A 21,830-nucleotide genomic window follows, 5' to 3' on the forward strand; every position below is an offset into this window, starting at 1 on the left:
GATGACGTAGTTTCGATCTTACCAACCCAATCGAGACCTTGTTCGACTGGCTTGCGCAACGATCTTTGAGTCACCTGCCATTAAGGCAATATGTCAGAAACTACGTATTGATGTATCATGTAGGACGGGGGATGGAAGCACTAATGCACTGAGGTGATCGTAGGGAAGGTGGGTAAGCCCTGGAGCGCTTCCACTTGCCCTGACCTCGGGACGCTAGGGTCTCAACGATTACCAAGCACTTTACCGAGGTTGGGCCGTGTCAGAAGCAAGCCGAAGCACCCGATATCCCGAATAGGGAAGCACGCACGAAAATGATCGCACATCGCCTCCCCTAAGCGCTATCTAGCCAGACACAAGCCAAACCCAGCATGTAGTTTGGAAAATAAAAAACGTGCAGTCCAATCTCCATCCGACCAAAGACCTGGCGCTTGCGGTTACACCTGTATGAATAGCCCTAGTGCATACAAGGAACCATCTGCTCGGCGGTGTGGTTTGGTATGCAGATACATAATGTTATCAACATTGGGTTCGATATACTTGGTGCCCCTAGAAAGCTATAAAGGCGCTCAGGTACGATCACCAAGCTGGGTATTCAACTTGCTTCGTCACACCTTTTACCCCTCAATCTTTACACAGCCTATTCGCTATGACCACACAACGAGTTTTTCGACTGCCCCAGCGCACTTCCATCCAAGACCTTCAGGTTAGCGAAGAGAACGTGCCCAAACCCTCCGCTCAAGAAGTCTTGATCCGAATCAAGAATGTCGCTCTCAACTTCCGCGACTTTGCTGTTTCCACCGGAAAGTACCCTTTCCCGGTGAAAGACAATGTGGTGCCTTGCTCTGATCTTTCTGGAGAGGTTGTACGTGTGGGCAGCCACGTGGAGGACTTCGCCGAGGGAGACAAGGTGATTGCATCCTTTGACTTGAAGACCTTGTACGGTGCTATGCCGGATTGGCACCATAGCTTGGGTGGTTGTTACGATGGAGTTCTTCGAGAATTTATTACATTGCCTAGCTCGGCACTCGTCAGGGTACCTTCAACTACTAAGCTCAGCTTCGCTCAGCTCTCGGCTCTGGTCTGCACAGGAACCACCGCGTGGAATGCGCTTTACGGCAACGTTCCGTTGAAGCCTGGCCAGACAGTGCTCTTTCTCGGTAAGGGTTCTTGTCTTTTAATCATAAGAGCTACTGCTAATTACATTTGTAGGCACTGGTGGTGTTTCGATCACTGGGCTTATCTTGGCTAGGGCTGCAGGCGCTGTCACGATCATCACTTCTTCGTCAGACGACAAACTCGCGCACGTTCAAAAGACGTACGGTGCCGACTATACCATCAATTACAAATCGACTCCTGCTTGGTCCCAGGAGGTGCTCAAGATCACCAATGGCCACGGTGCAGACTTCATTCTCGAGAACGGCGGAGCTGGAACGATCGGTCAAAGCATTGAGGCAGTGGCTTACGGCGGGAACATTGCTGTAATAGGGTTCCTTGCCTCCTGTCCCCAGGAGAAGATGCCTGACGTGGCAGCGCTTGCCCTATCAAAGGGTGCAATCGTCCGCGGCATCATGGTTGGATCTAAGCAACAGCTGGAAGATGTCACACGCTTCGTAACTTCCAAGAACCTCAATGTGCCCGTAGAAAAGGTGTTTGGCTTTGGGAGGGATGAGGTCGTTTCTGCCTTTGAGTATTTGGTATCAGGTCAACACATCGGCAAGGTGTGCATTGCTGTAAACTAAGGTAGCTAAAGGCTATTATTTACAGCTTTACTTCTATAAGCCCGCTCTTGAAAGACAGCTACCCTTGAGGCGACAGTCCAGCAGCAATCTGCTTCCCTCTGGCCTCGTCTAGAAGATTCGCTATGTTCTTGTCGACCAAGTCGAATTCTCTTTCAATGAGACCTTTGCGCTCCTTTGATCTCGGCTCAAAGACAGCAACAAAAGGTTTTGGGCCGGACACAAACCCAGTTGTAAACATTTCTTCTGATACCTTGATCCTTGCGCCATCTTTAGAGCGTATGTTGAACGCCCAAAGCAGCCTTGCCATGGCTATTGCTAGAGAGTTCCGTGCGATGAACCGTCCAGGGCAAACTCTTCGGCCGTATCCAAAGTTGGTAGGCTGAGACTTTTCGATCCAGCGTTCAGGCCGGAACACTTCTGGTGAGTCAAATGTGCTAGCGTTCTGGCGCATTGCGGCGAACACAGGAACCACAACCGAGCCCTTGGGTATCAAATAACCTTTGTAGAAGTCCTCCTGAGTCGTAGCATGCGGAATCCCAGCTGGCACGATGTGCCGCCATCTAAAGTTTTCTTCTACCACAGCCTGAAGATAGGGCAGCTTACTCAGATCTTCGAATTCAGGAAGACGATTCGTACCGACGACTTCGTCGAGCTCTTTCTGAGCCGTCGCAATCCAATCCGGGTAGGCTACGCACGCCAGAATGAAAATCTGCAATTGAATTTGTGTGGTTTCGACGCCAGCATCACACAGGATACCGAGGTCCCATGCTATCTCTGTCGCAGCGAGATCTTTTGCCTCCTTTGACTTGTTGAATTCTTTGGCCCAGTTCCATCCATTGCGCTTAAGGGCGTCTTCCATGTTGGCCATGTGGAGATTTTCCCACATTTGGTACCACGCCTCAGCAGTTTTCTTCCATGGCGTCAATGGTGCTGGGAGGCTGTTAAGAGACGGGAAGAGATCTACTATCCACGCGCCGACCTGACCGGCAATAGTGAAGTTCTTGAGACACTCGTGACTGGTCTGAAGTTGCCATTCGTCGCCGGTGATGATGCGCATACCGAAGGTGATGGAATATACTATGCTCGCCGCAAAACGCTCAAACTCCTTGGGGAAGTCGTTTGATTGAAGAAGGTTCTTCAAGAGCTGTTTGCTCTCTAGGTCCTGAATTGCCGTGTAACAGGCTGACGCACGCGGGCTGAGCACAGGAGCTTCTAGTCGTTGGTGCAAGAGAAAGTCACCATCGAATGGCTTGAACATTATGTGCTTGCTCTTACACGTCAACTCTTGTGCCATGACCTTGGAATATCAGGTCGCCATTACAGCTGTCGGCAGAACGGACTTGTGACTTACCATGCGTGGCCGACTACTGTAGATCATTGCCTTCTTGTCGAGCAGATCTTTGGCCACCTCGTGGTCTCCAATCAATATCACATTGGTGCCGCCGAAATTGAGGTACACAAGAGGACCATACTGTTCCACCCATCTCTGGTATGTAACCCAGACTGCTTCTTTGGGAGCCTGGTGTAAGTTGCCGAGAATGGGCAGACGAGGCGGTCCTGGAGGTAAATTCGAGTCTTGTCGTTTACGGAGCCAGAGGTACAATATTGCTAACAGACTGACAACGAATAGGACTGTTGGTGATAATGTGGCCATTGTGACTGGTTTGGAGTGGTTTATATCCAGAAATTCGAGGCATGAGGGAAGGCGCTGTTTATCCGAAGATGCGATACAAGGCGTTGACGGGGCATGTTTCGAGCTTTCGGCGCCTCATCTCAGGCGACCTCGGGAGGCTTCGATACGTCCCGCTCCCTGAATTTGAGTGGGGCGGACGCCGGCCCGTCCTCTGTCACAGCCAATGACAGTGCGTGTGGCTACCGGGTTAATACGAGCGTACCCAGGTAGCGTCGTGTAGGATTGCGGCACAGCTTGAGCCGCCAAATCATGAAAGCTCATGAGACGCTTCTACAGTACTTTCGGCAGGTAGGAAAGTGTGACGCGCCAGAAATCATACGGCGCAAGCTTGGCATACCTGAACGAGCGATAGCACGCTCGAAGGACCCATACTTGGGACCCAGTATGTCCAGGAGCAGTATGTGAACGATGCTCTGCCCTGCGAAGTGTCTTTTGAGTGCCATTACGATGTATTCGAGGTTTTTCGCTGCTCCTTTCCGCCGACATGCATGATTATCGAAAAGTCCTCAATGTTGTTGGGTGGACGCTGGTCTCCTTTTCGTCCATCTTCGTCTTAGCGCGATCATATACACGCGCACGAATCGTGACGACGACTCTGGGCTGGGACGACTGGTGTATGATTGCTGGCCTGGTGAGTTCGACTTTAGATCTCAGTCCTACATTCGATTGCCATTGACTTACTCGAACATCAGATCTTCGCTGTAGTGTGTACATCGCTCGTAACAGCCGGCACTGCACACGGCCTTGGACAACATGTATGGGACATCAGCGATCCAGAAGATCAGGCAGTGGCTACTATGTACGTGCTGTTAGCGCCTTGCTTCTCCATCGTCAGCGCCTTCTTCACGAAAGCCTCAATTATCATCGCACTAATGAGAGTAAGTACACAGGACTATGCAATGGACGTGACTCTCAGCTTACCAGCCTAGATCCGAGGACACACGGCGCGTCTATCGCACAAGTGTATCGCGTACGCCCCTCTGGTCGTCCTACTGATCGCCTCCACACTCTCATGCTCTGTCATGATTTTCTTTTGTTCGCCCGTACAGAAGTCCTGGAAACCGCAGATGGAGGGCACATGCTTGAGCCCCGCAATGCTGGATGTTATCGGAAAGTCTGTCTCAGGTATGTTGGAAGAATGCCAATGTCTCTGCCATGTGCTGAAGCCTCAGTGTATAACGCGATGATGGACGTCTTTTGCGCTATAATGCCATACTTCATCATAAGGACTTTGAACATTCCTCGGAAAGACAAGCAAAATCTTGTAATACTGATGGGTGGTAGCATCCTGTAAGGTCACCTCGCCGCACTGTTGGTGCAATTACTGACGTTGGCAGTGGCACATTCGCAACCATCATGAAGATCATAGCAATGGGCAGCATCTCTAATGTCGCGGACATGACACACTCTTGGTCAGAGATAACGATCTGGTATCTGTGAGTGTAGTGTTATTGATCACAAGGGACCTTGACTCACTCAAGCAGGACTGAAAACAATGTTCTCATGATTGCTGGATGTTTCCCTGCCCTGCGGCCGTTCTGGCGTGTTGTGATTGGCAAATATAGCTCGTACCTCTCGTCGAACGCATCACGCAAAACTCCTCCACGAAGCGAAAACGGACGATCGACCGAAGACAAAGAGCTGCAAGTGTACACGGTGGGATCGCAGCCCAAATTGGGGAAGAAACCCAATCTGTATTCGACAACAATCCGCGTCAGTAGTGAAGAAAGGTTGTGTCCCGGATTAGACGGAACTTCTGTGGAGACCATTGAGAGGATCCTGCATAACCATGGAGACGAGCGCTTCGAGCGTCAGGCCTGCATTGCCAGCACTCGGACAGGTGGAATATCGCCCAGCGATTGCACGAAAATAACGGTTACTAGTGAGGTAGAGATCAAGTGAAAAGCGTATCCAATTGTTTCATGCGAAATTCCTGTGTTCGTGGCATGCCAGTAGCGCCCAGCACTGCGAGTTTTGAAGGATCGCGAGGGAAAACTAATTCTCAAGATTCTGTGGTCGTATGTGGAAGATAAGCTCGTTGTGAAAGGATATATTGGCGGTGGACGGTGGGCGAAAGACCAAATCGCTTCCCAACATCAAGGCAACTCCTGCCCCGTCCTCCCGTCCATCTCATATCTCGCCCTCTCCTGTTCCAACTCAGTACGCCCATCGGGTGGTGCTTCGTGCGTGGAATCCTGCATATCCTTCGGAGCAGCATGGGCCTGATGCATGGTTGTGTCCATGGCCGGTTTCTGCAGTGCTCTTCTCTTCTTGCGCTCGCGGAAGAAGAGCCAAGCGAGCAACGCAATGATGATTATAGCAGCAGTTGCGCCGACGCCGATGCCTGCTCCTGCGCCCGCCGATATACCACCGCTCGACGATACATCGGATTGATCTGTGGTGTTGGTTGCTGTTGGAGACGGTGCGCTGGTGGGTGTAGAGGCCGCTGCACTACCGTCCGAGGATGCGGGTGTACTTTGTGAATTGGTGGAGGTTGTCGCCTCTGATGCTGCGACGCCTTGTGAAGCAGTGGCCGTACCCAAGCTGGCTAGTATACCTGAGCTATCGACCTTCCACCACATTGGCGTCTTTGTCGCGTCTGAATCTTTGTCTTGTGCGTCGCTTACTTCTCCAGTCAGCGGGTTGACATAGCGCAGTTGAGATAGCCCGTCTGTGCAACAGCGATCATTCCCATAACACACGACGTTCTCTCCGCATGATATTAGTCCTATCCCTTGCCAATCTTGTTCTAGAAAATCCTCTTAATAGTGCTCTGTATGAAGACTTAGACTGTATGGACTCACCGGGAAACAAGTCACTACAGCCCGTCCAGTTCTTGTCGGCGCAATATTGCCGGCCAATGTTTCCTGATCTTGTACACAGCAAGTTGCTGCCGCAACTTTCGCTCCATAAGCAACAATTGTTCGTGCCCTTGCCACATGAGACTAATTCATCACTAGTCGGGTTGTTAGATTGGAAAGTCTTGCCTATGAGAAGCGCACGTTAGCAATAGACAGAAGGGCCTATGATGGCAAGACACTTTTAGTTCGGAAGTACGGATGCATACGCACCATCGCGTGAGTAACAATCGGCCCAAACGCCTGCTGCCAAAGTGAAGGATATTACCTGCTGTAGAAGGCGCACACGCATCGCAACGTATAAGGGAGTTAGACGACGAGGATGGCAAGGAGAGGAATGACGAACAAAGGCGAACGGACTCGTCAGGTAGTTAATTAAATAAGACAGACCGATGTAGGCAACCTGTGTCACAGCCCTACGCAGGGCGTAATTGTAAGATTCGGAATAGCGCTTAGGTTTGGCCCCCAGATCCATCTACTTACCCAAGTAGAATCGTCTAATTTGGGATTCAGCCGTGCTGATCTGTGCCAATAACAAGATGATGCTGTGCCGGATATAAAGGTGTTCTCTGAGTGTAGCGCCCCACGGCCTAAGAAACTGGGGTGGGATGAAGTCCCGGGCGCGCAATGGGAAGTGCGCTGTTGTGGCGCGTCAGAAGGGCAGATGACTGCAGATTAGCCAATTGTTGGTCCTGATCGTAAGAGCCACCCAATAGAATAAGATCGTACGAGGCGCCCAATAGAATAAGACAAGTAAATGAAATGGTACCGATGGGAATCTGACGCGAGAATATGCGTGATCATCCATGCGCAGCTTAAAAGAAGTCCTATGCGAAAGGGCTTCGCATCTGTCAAGGAATAACACAAGGAAATTGGCCTGTGGTTACAGTCCCATCAGAAGGCTAAGTCGGTGTTTTAGGTGCTTCCGAACTGCATTGTATGTTGTGTAGAGAATGTAAGGAGAGAAGGAACCATGGACCAGCGGGAGCCAGTCAGCGTGTGGCTGAATAATCCGACAAACGTCATATTTCGTTTGGCCCGAGTTCCCGAACTTTGATTCACGAACCTACATACCTCGCCATTGCGACCACACCACCCTACCCACCAAACATACCATCCACACCTATACAAAAGATGGCGTCAACCACAATCCCACGTTCTGCCATGCGCAGCCTGTCCCGAGCGACACCGTCTCTACGCTCCGCAACACCGCGCATCGCCACGAGATGTCTGCACCAGCAATCATCGCCCATCACAGCTTCGAGATTGCAACATAGACCGACCGCACAGCCATGGAGTCACAGATTAGTAGCTCCATCAGCGACAGTCGTGCGACGAACCATGTTCATCCAAACCGAGCCAACACCAAACGCCGATGTACGCACTCCCTCTAACCCAAATCCTACCCCATACTAACTCCCCCAGGCCCTAAAGTTCAACCCCAACCAGCGCGTCCTCCCCGAAACAATCTCCTCCCCCTTCCTCGAATACCTAAACCCACGCTCCACACTCGCGCCACCACACCCCTCCCCGCTCGCCGCGCAACTCCTCAACATCGACGGCGTGACCAGCGTCTTCTTCGGCGCCGACTACATCACCGTAACCAAGGACACATCCACACCCTGGTCGCACGTGAAGCCTGAAGTTTTCGCCCTCATCAACGAATACATGACGTCCGGCCAACCCATCGTCAACACCGTCGCCTCCAAGCCCGGCGAGCAAGGCCAAGGCGGCCAAGAAGCCGACTCATTGGCCTACGACGAAAACGACGACGAAGTCATCGGCATGATCAAAGAGTTGCTAGATACCCGCGTCCGCCCCGCGATCCAGGAAGACGGCGGCGACATTGAGTTCCGCGGCTTCAACGACGGACAAGTTATGTTGAAGCTGAGGGGCGCATGCAGGACCTGCGATTCGAGTACCGTGACGCTCAAGAACGGGATCGAGAGCATGTTGATGCATTATATTGAGGAGGTCAAGGGCGTGCAGCAGGTGCTGGACCAGGAGGAGGAGATTGCGTTGCAGGAGTTTGCCAAATTCGAGGAGAAGCTTAGGCAGCAGAAGGGGCCGGATGCGACGAAGGGGACTGTGGGGAAGGGAAGTCTGGATTATGTGGAGTAGGCTAAGACTGGGGGTGTTGAGAGGATTGGACATTGACCATGTGATACCAATGCATTCATTCTGCTGTTGTTCGGCGTCTGCGATGGGATGTGTAGTGTGAAGTTGCAGCCAAGTTTAGACTTTTGCCAACGGCGTGGTATATCCACCGGGGTATGCAATGTACCGCTTATTAAACTGTTATGATCATGTCATAGAATTCAGTATATAAGAGTAGCGTTTCGCAAGTAACCAAGTATACTACATAAAAAAAAAGAAGAGAAACAGTAATCATGCAATGCCAATCATCAACGATAAATGGGTATCCAGAACGTACCAATGCTGTTGCGTCAAAGGAAGAAACCAGAGAACGAAAAGGACAACGCCACTCATATGCTCACAACATAACCCAAAGTCTTTCCACAACCGTTCGTAATCCAAATGCAACCACCTCCTCTTTCATATGCAAAACCGCCTCTTCATCCTTCATCATTCATGGGCTCTGGCAACGGCCGTAAATCATCGTAAATCTCAATGTAACATCCAAATGCGTGATTCCAAGATCGTCGTTATAATCGTCAAATGCAGTGTCGGTCGTAGGCAAATGTTCGTAGCCCAAATCGTTCAAATCATTCCTCCAAGAGCAAATTCGAAACCGCATCCAGTGCTTCGCCCATGGAGCCCCAGAAGCTGCGTCGGGGAGGCGATCGGATGATGGTAATAACCTTCCGCTTGGGCGATGACGGCTCTTCAGTGATGAGAGTGTCGACGGTATCGCGTAGTAGTTTGGAGTATTCTTCGTGAATCTCTCGGGATAGATCTTCTTCCTCGACGAGCGTCATACAGCTGTCTAGCATCCCGAGCTCTTTCGATGTGTCGTTGTTGTCGTCGTGTACTGATTCGTCCGACTGTAGCGCCTCGCTCTTTGCGCCGAAATCCGACCAGACAGATTTCGTGAGATCGTCATGATGGTAGCTTTTGTCCAGCTCCTCGCGCATACTCTGGCGGACGGATCTCATCTGCTTGCGCAAGTCGTTGATGATGTCGGTTTGAATGCGGTTCAGTGTTTTGAACTCGTCCATGCGCGTCTTGAGGTCGTAGATGTACTTTTGCACGCCCGCGATGTAGTTGCCTACTTGCGAAACATAAGCTTCGTGGTGCAACGTTTTGGCTTCAAGTTGTTGTTGCTCACCCTCTGCTTGTGTGATGATGGCGAGTTCCTGACTAGAGTCGGAGGAGGGCTTGTCGTCGTGTGTCGCTTCGGTTTGGGCTCCGCTGGGCGAGGAGAGGTGCGCGGTCATGGCTTCGAATTGTCCGACGATGTACTCCATTTGCTCTTCGTCGGGGTGGTGTGTCTGGATGAGGTTCTCGAAGTGTGCGATGCAGGATGAGAGCGCATTCTGTACGGGCGATGAGGATGTCTCCGAGTCGTCGTCCCATGGTGTCGGTGAGGCGGGGAGTTCGGTGTTGTTTCGACGCAGTATGCGCGAGCTATCAGGAGTGTAGGGATAGCGCGGTTCGCCTTGACTTTGCTGATGCGATGCATCGTCATAATACGGCCGTGTGGGTGTGTATGGTGCTGGCTCAGTAAGTCTTGAGCTGGGTTTTGGTCGCGGTCCTGTCGCAGGTGTATTCAATCCGAAGCTATCTGTGACCCAAGAAGGATGGTCAGGCGACCGACTGGCCTCTTTCAGCCAGCGCTGCTCGGTCGCGATAGGATATCGTGGAGGAGAGGTGCCGTAGATGTTGAAGTAGTCTGCCTTGTCTTCGAGTTCCGGAGGGGTCCATGGCCGGTCTAGGGTGCGAGGAATGTCCATTGCGCTTTCGTGGCCGCGCGATGGCCACATCCTCCTCTTTGCTTCCAAAATAATGCGCGCGCAATCCAAAGGCTCTCAGAGGTAAAATGTAGCTCCAACAGCGATGCGCTCTGGTGTTGAAGAGAGCGGACACCTGCGTAAGCGCGGGAGACGGGAGAAGGCTGGTCACCGCTTGTGACGTGCGTGCATCGCCGAGGCCTGCGGAGATCTAGTGCGCCAAGGAATCTGCTATCGATAACATTTTGTGGCCCCTCCGATTGGCCCAAGAATCATCAATTCTGGCTTCAATACACATTACGAGGACTGTATTTCACACGTTCTTCTGTCTTACCGCTTATCAGACGCTTTGTAAACGCATCCTTCATTTCCTACAAAGATGGCGTCACAGGTATGTCCATGACTCCACACACGGCTGGCTACAGAACTGAGCGCATGACCACTTAGCTAGGCGTTCAGCCATCGCTTGACACCATTCGAGAGGTATTGGCTGCAGCAGTCAAGTCGCCCAACCCACCGAACCTCGTGCCCGTTTTCTCCTCGATACCCGCCGAATTCTTGACCCCGTCAAGCATATACCTAAAGATATCCGCAAAGTGAGTGTGACTCATTTCATGCGATGTGGACTGGAGGGGTTGGGTCGCGTCGAAGAAACGCTGTCAGAAACGACTGTCAGAAGCGGGAGGGGTTGGATCGATTGCGCACATGCTAATCGTGGGTGTCAGATCCAAGTCAAGATTATCCTTCCTATTCGAGAGTGCTGCGACAACCGAGACCATAGGGCGGTATAGCTTCATTGGCGCAGGTCGGTACTTGAACAAACTTCCGGCATACACAGCTGACAAGCTTCAGACCCTCGCAAAGTCATCAAGACCGGCCCGGGCCATGGCGAAGAAACCGATCCACTACCCCTCCTCGAGAAGGAACTCGCGAAGAGCCGCGTCGCGACCGTACCCTCGATACAACTACCTCCTATGACCGGCGGCGCGGTGGGATATGTTGGGTATGACTGCGTCAAATACTTCGAGCCAAAGACACGGCGAGATGACATGAAGGATGTGCTGGGTGTACCGGAGAGCTTCTTCATGCTCTTCGACACCCTGGTAGCTCTGGACCATTTCGCGCAGGTCGTCAAGGTCATAACGTACGTCAAGGTCCCAGACAGCATGGACGACCTAGAACAAGCGTACGAGGAAGCGAAGAGTACACTAAAGAAGTACATGACGATACTCAAGGACAAGGACATCCCGCTGCCGGAACAAGGGCCTATCCAGCTAGGCCATCAGTACACATCGAACATTGGCCAGGAGGGGTACGAGAACCACGTCAAGACATTGAAGAAGCACATTGGTGTCGGCGACATCATCCAAGCAGTACCTTCGCAACGGTTTGCAAGGCCGACATCATTGCACCCTTTCAACGTATACCGGAACCTCCGCAACGTCAACCCCTCACCGTACCTCTTCTTCGTCGACTGCGACGATTTTCAGATAGTGGGGGCAAGTCCCGAGCTGCTGGTAAAAGAGGAGCAGGGTCGCATCATCACGCACCCCATTGCCGGCACAGTGAAGCGGGGCAAGACACTGCAAGAAGATGCAGCACTCGCAGACGAATTGTCCAACTCGCTCAAGGACCGGGCCGAACATGTGGGTTGCCTGACATCAAAGTGCATGCAGCGACGTTGGAAGCTTACATTGTGCTGTACAGGTTATGTTGGTCGACCTGGCTCGCAATGACGTCAATCGCGTGTGCGACCCACTTTCGACACGAGTTGACAAGCTAATGGTTGTCCAAAAGGTGAGCAGCGTTCCGTCCGAACCGTGATTACCGTGGATCATGCGATGAGCTACCGTGCGATGATATCAAGCGAGCGCTATGATATCAAATTGATGGCTATGCTAACTGCAATCAAAACCAGTTTTCCCACGTGCAGCACCTGGTCTCGGAGGTGTCGGGGGTGCTGCGACCTGGCAAGACACGATTCGACGCGTTCCGCTCCATCTTCCCAGCTGGTAGGTAGCGCGTTCAAAAAGTTGGAAACGTCGCTAACCGGGTACAGGCACGGTGAGCGGTGCGCCCAAGGTGCGTGCTATGGAGCTCATTGCTGAGCTGGAGCGGGAAAAACGCGGTGTATATGCTGGCGCGGTGGGATACTTTGGCTACGGCAGTATTGATGGCGACAAGGAGATTGAAGGTGCCATGGACGTGAGTAGTCTTGCCTTGTTCCAGGTTGACAGGAGGCTGATTTTTGCAGACATGCATTGCGCTAAGAACCATGCTTGTCAAAGATGGCATCGCGTATCTCCAAGCAGGGGTAAGTTTAACGAATTCCCTGCTTTAGCTGCAAGACACGAGACTAATGATTGGCTGCAGGGTGGCATAGTTTTCGACTCGGACCCCTACGATGAGTGGATGGAGACGATCAATAAGTTGGGTGAGCTTAATTATTCCTTTTGTCGTCTTCCCCGAGTCAAACGCACAGAGCTGACCGCTGTTTGGTAGGCGCGAACACGCACTGCATCACCTCAGCTGAAGAGAAGCATCTGGCCGAGCAGCAGGAGGCGGGCGAAGGGGACAGAGACGGGTCGGCGCCGAAGCTGGAGGGCGATGCAGAGGCGCGCATTTCTCTTGCGGCTTGATGCTGCGGCTTGATACTGCGGCTTTAGACTGCGACATGCGCCACAAGTGGTATTTGCCGTAGGGTGGGTGGGTGATTGGCAGCTGTTGGCCCGGTGAAGAGCGATCTATGGGCCTGGATCTCATCCAGCCCCCCTGCACTCGTGGGGAAGCGAGATTCGTGGGTTCTTGGTAGCTTTGTGAAACGGAAATGAAAGGGCGGGTAAGACTCAAGCGGCAGCCGCTATCTCGACGTCACGACGACTGGTAGTGCTTGAATGCACACAAGATTTGATTAATTTGGTAGCCCGTCACACCAGCGCGAAGACAGATTGTGCGCAGCGACGGTCGAGCTCGGGCAGGATGCTGTGTGAAAGCGTGACTGTGGAGCTGGAAGGCATGACGAAGGTGACGGAGCGGATACCACAGTCGAGCGAGTCGCGACGAGAAAGCTGGTTCGACATGTGAGTTGTACATGCACGTTCGGATATCGGCCCTGGGGTGTGGTTGGCGTGGCTACATCATAGGGTAGGTGCGAGGCGGCATTGGCCAATGGGTGCGCAGGGGACCGGTCGTGCATTCCGACTTTCCCTGCTCTGGCGGCGATCGTGGAGTCTCTGTGCCTGGGCTTGGCTGCTGCTCCCTGCTCGCCGCTAGTCCCGCTACTGACGCGCCAACCCGTCACCAGCCCGTTGCAGCCTCCTGTTTGCGCGCAACTTCACTAACCAGCCACGGCCCAGCCCCGACTGTTTGTGTTCTTACGATATAAACCCACTCTCTCTGCCCTCCCTCTCAATTCCTCATCCAGCATCCTCAACCTCAGCACCTCTCAACTCACCTTGACTCACCCTCACTTCGATACCTAGTATCCTACTTCAATATCCTCTTCACCAAAAACTCTCTCCCCCACCTCCAGTCAAGATGAGGTCTTACGCCGTTCTCGCTGCCACCTTCGCCGGTGTTGCTCTTGCCCAGGACATGCCCATGCCCAGCGGTGACTGCGCCGTAAGTGTCCCCACTGCCATTGACTATCTCGACCAATGCTAACAGTCGCTTAGAACCTGTGCATCAACAACATGGCCCGCATTGCCCAGACCGAGTTCCAGTGCGAGGACTCCGACATCAGCTGCTTCTGCACTCAGTCCAACTGGGCTTACGGTATCCGCGACTGCACTCGTCAGGCCTGCGACGAAGGCCAGTCTGCTTCCGCCGTTCAGTGGGCCTACGCTCGCTGCGCTGGTGTCGCTGCCACTGGCTCTGGCACACCCGCTGCTCTTCCCATCTTGACCTCAGCCGTCGCTAGTGCCACCGCTGTCCAGTCTGATGGCTCAGCTGTCACCTCCGTCATCACCTCCGTCGTCAGCGAGGCTTCCAGCGCTGCCTCCAGCGCCGCCTCTGGCCTCGAGAGCGTCACCTCTTCCATCGCCTCTGACGTTAGCTCTGCTATCAGCTCTGCTAGCGGTGCTCTCGCTTCCGCCAGCTCAAGCATTGCTTCCGAGCTTGCTTCTATCACCGAGTCCGCCAACAGCGCTGCTTCGTCCGCTACCGACTCCGCTGGCTCTGCCCTTTCCTCTGCCACCGACGCTGCTGGCTCCGCTGCCTCCTCCGTCGTTGATGGCGCCGCTGCCAAGGCCACTGGCATGCCCATCCTCGCTGGTGCCGGTATCGCCGCATGGCTCCTTCTCTAAGCGTCTCACCTTCACGTCTGAACCAAGGTCCTCGCTCGATGGAGTAATGTGTATAATGACTGGTAGCATCGGGTCGGTAATGCGAGGCGGGCTTTGGATACGTGGATGCATGGCGCAGCTTTCTCTTCTTTCCTAACGAACACTCACGCGAAGGCATAATGATAATGACGGATTCATTGTGCCTGGGCGGTCTTTTATGACTGCGATTGATACCCCGACATGGGAAATGGATGGGCCATTAGCATTGGCTCCTGTAGATAGTAACTCAATGATAATCTCTCACGACATTACTCTTCCCATCATGACTGTGTTGACACTCACTGATCTTGTTCCTTTAACTGCTCTTGTGTCACCGCCCTCGGAAGAACTGTGTAGCCAACTGTGTACAGCCGTGACGCAGTCGCCATCACCACGTCGCCCAAACCCACATCGCGTTCCGCTACACAGCTCATGCCAAGCATACGTGGCACACCGTCACAGCAGCAGTCGGCGCGAGTCACGGAACGCGCAAGGCCACATTGAACAGGTAAACAAGTTGTCAAAGTCGCGCAACTGAAGACATGAAGTCAAGTTAACCTCCAGCCTTGTCCTCCACTTTTATCCTTTTCCGCCCCAGCAGATCATCAGCATCAGCCTCAGCCTTGTGGGGGCGCGTTTCTTCTCCGAACGCTCCGCGGCCCCATACATGAGGGTTTGTGCGTCCGTCGTGCTTACATACAATACCAGCAACTACTTTTTTTGTGGGAAGTGCTGACGCGTATGTACCGGCCGGGTGCAGATCGTGTGTATCAGATTGCGGGTGATCAGGAGTGTTGTTGTGGGGACTAACGGGTAAGGCAGGTAGAGCAGGGACCATGTGTTTACGACAACGTTGCAGAATGGTGTCAGTGCATAGGCGGGTGCGGCTGCGGGGACTGGCATGAGGTCCGTGGAAGATGGTGATGACGATGATGGGATGGGTAGGCTGGTATGATGGTGGTTGGGATGACCTCGGGATAGCGTCGGGGTGGCTGGCTGAGCATGGGCGGTTGGAGGGGCCGCGGGCTTCCGGTGGGCACGTACTCAGCGTTGCGCACGAACGTGGGATAGTATTATTGCAATCTTAATGTGTAGTTGGTGTTGTAGTTGGTGTTCTAGAGTCATTATCTATATGTGTCTTCGGTTTGGTGAGATGGATGGGTACGTTGGTCGGGGCTTCGTCGTTGCCTGGATACCTGGTCCCTGCCTTATGCATGCTGCGCTCAACAGTGCCGCCTTGGTACTGTCTGTTTTAGTTCTACCCTCGTGACTAAGCATGCTCTACTGCACTCACTTCTTTTGGTCATGTCGCAGCTCTTCCTCTAGAGGTTGCGAATGCGCCATACCCAAGGTTTTTTTCAATGGCGACTCTTTCGCCCGCCTCTGGGCTATTAGGAGTGTACCTTGACGACGAACACCGGGCAGATTTAAGAGCACGAACTCTCTCGCGAGACTTGGTCACCTGCACTAGGGAATGGAAGAACGAAGCGTTCACTGGTACAAGCATTCAATCACTCGACTATACAGCACCGACAAGCATTGCTTCGCGACATGAATCTCAGCTACTTCTGCTCCCAATCTAAGCCTGTGTTGCGCGGACCACATAACAACTCACTACTATGAATACAGTCATGCCTACCGAAACCGAGAAGAAGCTAGAGGAGCTCAGGGTCGGATCAGTTACTACTGGAGTCCACGCAGCTGGGTCTGCAGGTAGTGATTCTAAATCTATAAAGGATGAGAAACCGTCGATCTCGCATGTTAGCGAAGACTCCGTGACAGGCACTCAGCTCGGAAGCGATGACTCCAAACCAGACTCTACCCAGGAACCGCAAAGCGAGTACCTCTTCAGACCACCCCAAACAATATTCAGCTCATTCCGCAGCACACATCAATCCCGTTCCTACGAGCAGATGGTGTCCCGCCAACCCTCCAGACGCAAGTTCGAGAATAAGGACGATGTTCGCGATATTCACGATTGTAGCTACCGGAACATCCTAAACACCCATGGATGTACACCAGAGCGTTTCATGACTATCACTGCCCAACAACTATATGGTTCCAATCCACCAAGTCTAGAAGAACTCCGTATTAGCGATTATGCTCTTGGTCTCATCAGGCCTTTGGCCTTGGGAGACACACCCAAGCAATCATTGACATCCGATACCTCACATCCATTCAACGATGATGAGCCAGTCGATGGAAAGCCAGCAACGCCCACAAAGCGCGGCTTGTTCGATAGTGCTAAGCCAACAGCTTCGTCACAGTCTAGCTTGCCCAACATTCGGAAGGAGTTAGCTAGTGAACTGACGGCTGATCCAACTAGCTCGACAAGCGTCACTGCCAATTCGATCAATCCATCGCCAACGATGAGCGGGAAGATAGATCTGGGAACACGTTCAAGTGGACGCCAGGTCTGGTCGAAGCAGTGCAAACTGTGCCCCAATGTTCGTAGATTTCACTCTGCCGACGAGCGTCTGGCTGCAAGTGACCTATGTGAAGGGTGTGAGACAGAGAGCACGACTTCATGTTAGCTCTGCAATAACAGTGACCCGCAAGATGAAGTAAATCTTAGGTGAATTTCTGAGAAGTAGAATTGGCAGGTCTGGTAGCATAGTGAGAACGACGGTGTATGGTGGGGGCTTCACGGCTTCAAGCGACACGTTATTAAAATAGTGAGTATTGAACCGATTTGATGAGGCCAAAAAAGAACTGAATTGCATCGCGGGCCTGTTCGGCACTCCGCGTCATCTATATACCCAAACGCCCAGAACAAAGGAAACTCGTTAACCCAGCAGATCAACCGCCAGTCTACCACTTCAGCTTCTTGTCCTTGCCGATGAACTCATCAATGATATCCAAGTAGTACTCCTTGAGGTCCTCGACCTTAGGCACCTCATCGCTCTTGCTGTAGAGATCATACGGGTTAAAAGCCTTAACAGCATCCAGCATACGCTCATCCTTGCCATTCATCATCCACTTGTACGCACCACCAGTGTGCCACGGGTAGAAAGAGTGGTACCTGATCATCGCAAGACCCTCATCAGGGATACTGCTCTGCTCCTTCATGATATGGTAGAGGTACTCGTCGTGGCCCCAGCTCAACATGACATTGTCCATACCGCAGCCCGGCGTGTAGATGCCGTGCTCGGTGCTGTAGATCTCGTCCTTGTAGTCTGGGTTGTTCTTGAAGGTGTCGGGGTAAATGATCTTGGGGGAGTAGGCGCAGCCGACGGGGAATGTGTCGCCGACTACGTCCCATTGGCCCTGCGCGTCGAAGAAGAAGAGGAGCTTGCCTAGGTCATGGATCAGGCCCACGAGTTGGAACCAGCGTGGCTTGCCGTCGCGGCGGATGGCTTCGGCGGATTGGAGGAGGTGCTCGATTTGCGAGAGTGAGGTGTCTGGGTCGGATTCGTCGATGAGCGTGTTGAGCTTCTCCATGGCTTCCCAGATAGTCATCTCGGCACGTGTCTTGCTGTGGAAGGCGTTGCGCGCTTTGAGGTTGTAGGCGACGGTTTGCTTCTCGTGTTGCTCGCGGTAGAAGTTCTTGACGCGGTCGCATGCTTCTTCATATTGGCGGAATTGGGTCTTGTCCTTCTCGGCATCGAACTCGGATTGCTCGTAGATGTCTTTTTCCTTTTGGGTTGCGGTGCCGTTCTTGACCTTCATGGCGGCCTTGAGCACGTTGACGTCGTCGATGGCGTCGGAAGTCGCCTCGAGGGCAAGACCATCGCGGTGGTCGTTGAAGTTCTCGGCCACGTTGGGCGTCTCGAAGATGGCGCCGGGTGCCATGGTGTGAAAGGTAGTTGATAACGAAGAGGGGTATCTTAGAAGTATGCAAAGTACAACAAAGCGCTAGGCTACGATGTGATGTTTGATGAGGTAGATGAAGATTGAAGTTGTGTGATAGATGTCTGAATATCGACAAGACGAGAGGAGTACTTATCCTTTCCGTACCTCGATACGACGCAGCATGGTATTGCCAGAACTAGCAAACATCATCACTTCCGAAGTAAGCCCAGCCTGAATTCCTGGAGTCAGATTTCTCATCGTCTCCATCTTTGAGATCCACTCGTGGAGGTCACTCCGCACTACGTAGGGCCGTCGTAGGCTCGAACAAAGATAAGTCTGCACCATGAGGCAATTCTCCCCGTTTTGGGAATCTGCCGTTGAGCAATCGGAGCGAGATCTGGGGTTCTGGAAAGGCGGCTAAGGGTCCAGTTTGGCATTCCGCCCGTAGTGGTTGGTTAGTTGCGTTAGATCTGCCGTGGTTCGGTGGGCACGCATCGCACGCGTCTCTATGGGGTTGAAGGGTGCAACTTTCGCCGCTCGCGTCTCGGAACGGCAATTTTCGCCGCCCCAACAGCCGACGGATTTTCACCTCGTCGTGAACACTCGGAAGGCTGCAGTAGCCCAGAAAACGTGCTGCACTATGACGCCCCAGCTGGCTCCAACTCAGCCCCTCCAAGCACGTGACGCTCGGTGCCACCTTCCCCGACAAACCCCACGAACACGTTGGCTTTCCTGGGCGTCGTCTCCTGCGAAAATTTCGCGTGAGGCTGAAGCGCGTCGAGCGCGTATCAGAAGCCTCCCCGGACCGAAGCTACGCCGGCGGGGGATGCATGGCGGGGCAGCATCGGTCGTCGGAATGAATTATAGAGTCAATCACGGTTGACGTGTGTCCTGAGCCATGCCGGAAGCGTAACATTCAGCCACAATATGGAAGCTTCCAAGCAATGCGAGCAAGCCTGCCCCTGGCCTGGCCAGCAACACCCCACTGCTACTAATACCTAAGTAAAGCCGGAGTCGCGATGAATCCCGCCCTCTCCAAGTTTATGCTCAAGAGTACACCCAAGAGTATCCTCAACCCACAGCCCGAAATGAATACCGCTATCCCTCTCAACACTGGCGCGACCATCCCCGCCCTGGGTTTGGGAACGTGGCAGTCTGCGCCTGGCGAGGTCAAGAAAGCTGTCGTCCACGCCATTGAGAGTGGTTACAGACACATCGACTGCGCCTTCTGCTACCAAAACGAGGATGAAGTCGGCGAGGCGCTTCAGGATGTTATCTCGCGCGGAATCGTGAAGAGAGAGGACTTGTTCATTACCAGCAAGCTCTGGTGCACATTCCACACTCGCGCTGAGGAGGGTCTGCAAAAGAGCCTGGACATGCTCAAGACACCTTATGTCGATCTCTATCTTATGCACTGGCCTGTTCCCATGAACCCCAAGGGTAAGTCAAACGTCTTCAGACAAGACGACAACAAGACTAACGAATGCGCAGGAAACCATCCCCTCTTCCCCAAGCACGAGGACGGCTCGCGAGACATTGACACCTCCATCACCCACCAAGACACATGGAAGAATCTCGAGAAGCTGATCCAATCACACCCTGACAAGGTCAAGGCTATCGGTGTCGCCAACTACTCCGTCAAGTACATGGAGAAGCTCCTGAAAATCGCTACCATCGTCCCCGCCGTCAACCAGATCGAGAACCACCCACTGTGCCCACAACAAGAAGTCGTCGACTTCTGCAAGGAGAAGGGCATCCACATCACAGCCTACAGTCCGCTAGGAAGCACAGGCTCACCACTCTTCAAGGACGAGGGCGTCAATGAAGTCGCAAAGAAGCACAGCGTCGGCCCTGCCGTTGTACTACTGAGCTACCACCGTAAGTCCCACCCACCCAATTCCTCACACCCATCATACTAACTCATCTCAAGTCGCCCGCAACTCTTCCGTCCTCGCAAAATCCGTAACCCCATCCCGCATCGACGAGAACAAGAAGCTCATCTCTCTTGATGACGAGGACATGCAGAAGCTGGAGAAGATTCACAAGGAGAAGGGCATCACCCGCTATGTATACCCGCCGTTTGGCGTCAACGCTGGGTTCCCAGATAAGCCCGAGGGCATGGATCTCAGCGGACCTTGACTGTTTGGAGCAAGCAAGTTGTAGGTTGTGCATGTAGGATAGGGACATAAATTCTATACCCAAGAAGACATTGGAATTTTCATCGCTCTCAAGAAGCACCAAGTGATTTAGATGTTCTTAGGGTATTCTAATAGCTTGAGAAGTTTCGTGTGATGAGATGAGAAGTCAGGTCAATAAACCCCTTGATCCAAGACTACATTGCTTGTTCATGCAAGTTGCTCAAGAAAACGTGCCATTAAAAACTCTCCAGCCATCTACCCACACCAACCTATCTACCAATCTACCTACCCATCCACCCCCCATCAACAGTAAGCACCTCTCCACTAACATACGCACTCGCCGCGCTCCCCAAAAACACCACCGCGCCCTTAAAATCCTCCGGCGCCCCCCACCTCCCCGCCGGAATGCGACTCAAGATACTCTCCGCCCTCTTCTCATCCTTAATCAACGCCTCATTCATATCCGTCGCAATATACCCCGGCGCAATCGCATTAACACTAACCCCCTTGCTCGCCCACTCATTCGATAGGGCCTTGGTAAGCTGGCCCACACCCCCTTTACTCGCCGCATACGCCGGCACCGTAATACCACCTTGGAACGTCAACAAGGAGGCAACGTTTATGATGCTTCCGCGGCGGCCGAGGGGCAGGTCTGCGGGTTGCGATAGCATGTGTGCGCCGACGTCGCGGCAGAGTTGGAAGACGGAGGTGAGGTTTACTTGCAGGACGGCGTCCCAGTCTTCGTCTGGGAACTGGTGGGCTGGGTGTCGCTTTTGGATGCCGCCGCAGTTTAACAGGATGTGAATTCTGTGGCCGTCCGCGAGGATGGTAGGGATCAGGGCGGTGATGGAGGACTTGGAGGAGAGGTCGGCGGTGTAGATTGTGGCTTTACGGCCGAGGGATTCGATCTTTTGTTTTGTGGTTTGGTTGCTGGTGTCGCGCTGGGAGAGGTTGTTAGTGGAGAGGGGATGAGGAGGGGGAGGGAGGGCGTACTTGGACGAGGAGGATGTCTGCTCCTGCTTCTGCGAGCGCGAGAGCCATGGATTGACCGATTCCTCGTGTTCCGCCTGTTACAAGGGCGGTTTGGCCCTCGAGCGAGAAGAGCTGCTGTACGGATGCCATGTTGATGTGTTGGTAGGTGCGGTTCGGAATGCTGTTGGAGAAGAACTAGAGCTGAGATAACGAGCAAAAGGTTATCTGGTGGTCTGAAAAGACAAGCAACTTAAGCAAAGAACTTCAGGAATCTAGCAAAAGGCAACCAAGAAGTTTGAAAGCCTGCGGCAGAAGTCGACGGCTTTTCCTGCAGCGCGATGTTGGGGCAGCTCGGAACTGCCTCGGAAAGCCAACCCCACCACCCTAAAAGAAGCGTCGGCATCT

At 53.0% G+C, this 21,830-nt stretch overlaps 9 protein-coding genes across 9 annotated transcripts; 5 read left to right on the top strand and 4 right to left on the bottom strand.

The window, feature by feature from the left end:
• Nucleotides 1-646: 646 nt before the first annotated feature.
• J4E93_005803 (uncharacterized protein) lies at nucleotides 647-1,739 on the top strand (the record flags this gene model as incomplete). The annotated part of the gene is made up of 2 exons (XM_049343722.1): nucleotides 647-1,157; nucleotides 1,210-1,739. 2 exons carry the CDS (start codon nucleotides 647-649, stop codon nucleotides 1,737-1,739), a joined length of 1,041 nt encoding a protein of 346 aa, XP_049198955.1.
• Nucleotides 1,740-1,797: 58 nt separating this feature from the next.
• Nucleotides 1,798-3,393, bottom strand: J4E93_005804 (uncharacterized protein; the record flags this gene model as incomplete). Its single annotated transcript, XM_049343723.1, has 2 exons — nucleotides 1,798-3,036; nucleotides 3,091-3,393. 2 exons carry the CDS (start codon nucleotides 3,391-3,393, stop codon nucleotides 1,798-1,800), a joined length of 1,542 nt encoding a protein of 513 aa, XP_049198956.1.
• A 4,238-nt stretch (nucleotides 3,394-7,631) lies between these two features.
• On the top strand, nucleotides 7,632-8,411 carry J4E93_005805 (uncharacterized protein; the record flags this gene model as incomplete). Its single annotated transcript, XM_049343724.1, has 2 exons — nucleotides 7,632-7,667; nucleotides 7,716-8,411. 2 exons carry the CDS (start codon nucleotides 7,632-7,634, stop codon nucleotides 8,409-8,411), a joined length of 732 nt encoding a protein of 243 aa, XP_049198957.1.
• Nucleotides 8,412-9,016: 605 nt separating this feature from the next.
• On the bottom strand, nucleotides 9,017-10,204 carry J4E93_005806 (uncharacterized protein; the record flags this gene model as incomplete). The annotated part of the gene is made up of 1 exon (XM_049343725.1): nucleotides 9,017-10,204. One exon carries the CDS (start codon nucleotides 10,202-10,204, stop codon nucleotides 9,017-9,019), a length of 1,188 nt encoding a protein of 395 aa, XP_049198958.1.
• A 444-nt stretch (nucleotides 10,205-10,648) lies between these two features.
• TRP2 (anthranilate synthase component 1) lies at nucleotides 10,649-12,840 on the top strand (the record flags this gene model as incomplete). Its single annotated transcript, XM_049343726.1, has 9 exons — nucleotides 10,649-10,797; nucleotides 10,927-11,006; nucleotides 11,054-11,847; nucleotides 11,909-11,998; nucleotides 12,120-12,213; nucleotides 12,261-12,406; nucleotides 12,456-12,515; nucleotides 12,575-12,635; nucleotides 12,704-12,840. Coding segments are annotated over 9 exons (1,611 nt in total), but the record flags the coding sequence as incomplete, so codon positions are not given.
• An 898-nt stretch (nucleotides 12,841-13,738) lies between these two features.
• J4E93_005808 (uncharacterized protein) lies at nucleotides 13,739-14,505 on the top strand (the record flags this gene model as incomplete). The annotated part of the gene is made up of 2 exons (XM_049343727.1): nucleotides 13,739-13,822; nucleotides 13,876-14,505. 2 exons carry the CDS (start codon nucleotides 13,739-13,741, stop codon nucleotides 14,503-14,505), a joined length of 714 nt encoding a protein of 237 aa, XP_049198960.1.
• A 2,829-nt stretch (nucleotides 14,506-17,334) lies between these two features.
• Nucleotides 17,335-18,315, bottom strand: J4E93_005809 (uncharacterized protein; the record flags this gene model as incomplete). Its single annotated transcript, XM_049343728.1, has 1 exon — nucleotides 17,335-18,315. The coding sequence occupies one exon, from the start codon at nucleotides 18,313-18,315 to the stop codon at nucleotides 17,335-17,337; it is 981 nt and encodes a 326-aa protein (XP_049198961.1).
• A 1,019-nt stretch (nucleotides 18,316-19,334) lies between these two features.
• On the top strand, nucleotides 19,335-20,454 carry J4E93_005810 (uncharacterized protein; the record flags this gene model as incomplete). Its single annotated transcript, XM_049343729.1, has 3 exons — nucleotides 19,335-19,755; nucleotides 19,807-20,193; nucleotides 20,246-20,454. 3 exons carry the CDS (start codon nucleotides 19,335-19,337, stop codon nucleotides 20,452-20,454), a joined length of 1,017 nt encoding a protein of 338 aa, XP_049198962.1.
• A 280-nt stretch (nucleotides 20,455-20,734) lies between these two features.
• On the bottom strand, nucleotides 20,735-21,575 carry J4E93_005811 (uncharacterized protein; the record flags this gene model as incomplete). Its single annotated transcript, XM_049343730.1, has 2 exons — nucleotides 20,735-21,394; nucleotides 21,447-21,575. The coding sequence occupies 2 exons, from the start codon at nucleotides 21,573-21,575 to the stop codon at nucleotides 20,735-20,737; spliced, it is 789 nt and encodes a 262-aa protein (XP_049198963.1).
• Nucleotides 21,576-21,830: the final 255 nt, after the last annotated feature.

Source organism: Alternaria ventricosa (assembly GCF_023758065.1).
Source record: "Alternaria ventricosa strain BMP 2768 chromosome Unknown scaffold_9, whole genome shotgun sequence".
Lineage (NCBI taxonomy): Eukaryota > Fungi > Ascomycota > Dothideomycetes > Pleosporales > Pleosporaceae > Alternaria > Alternaria ventricosa.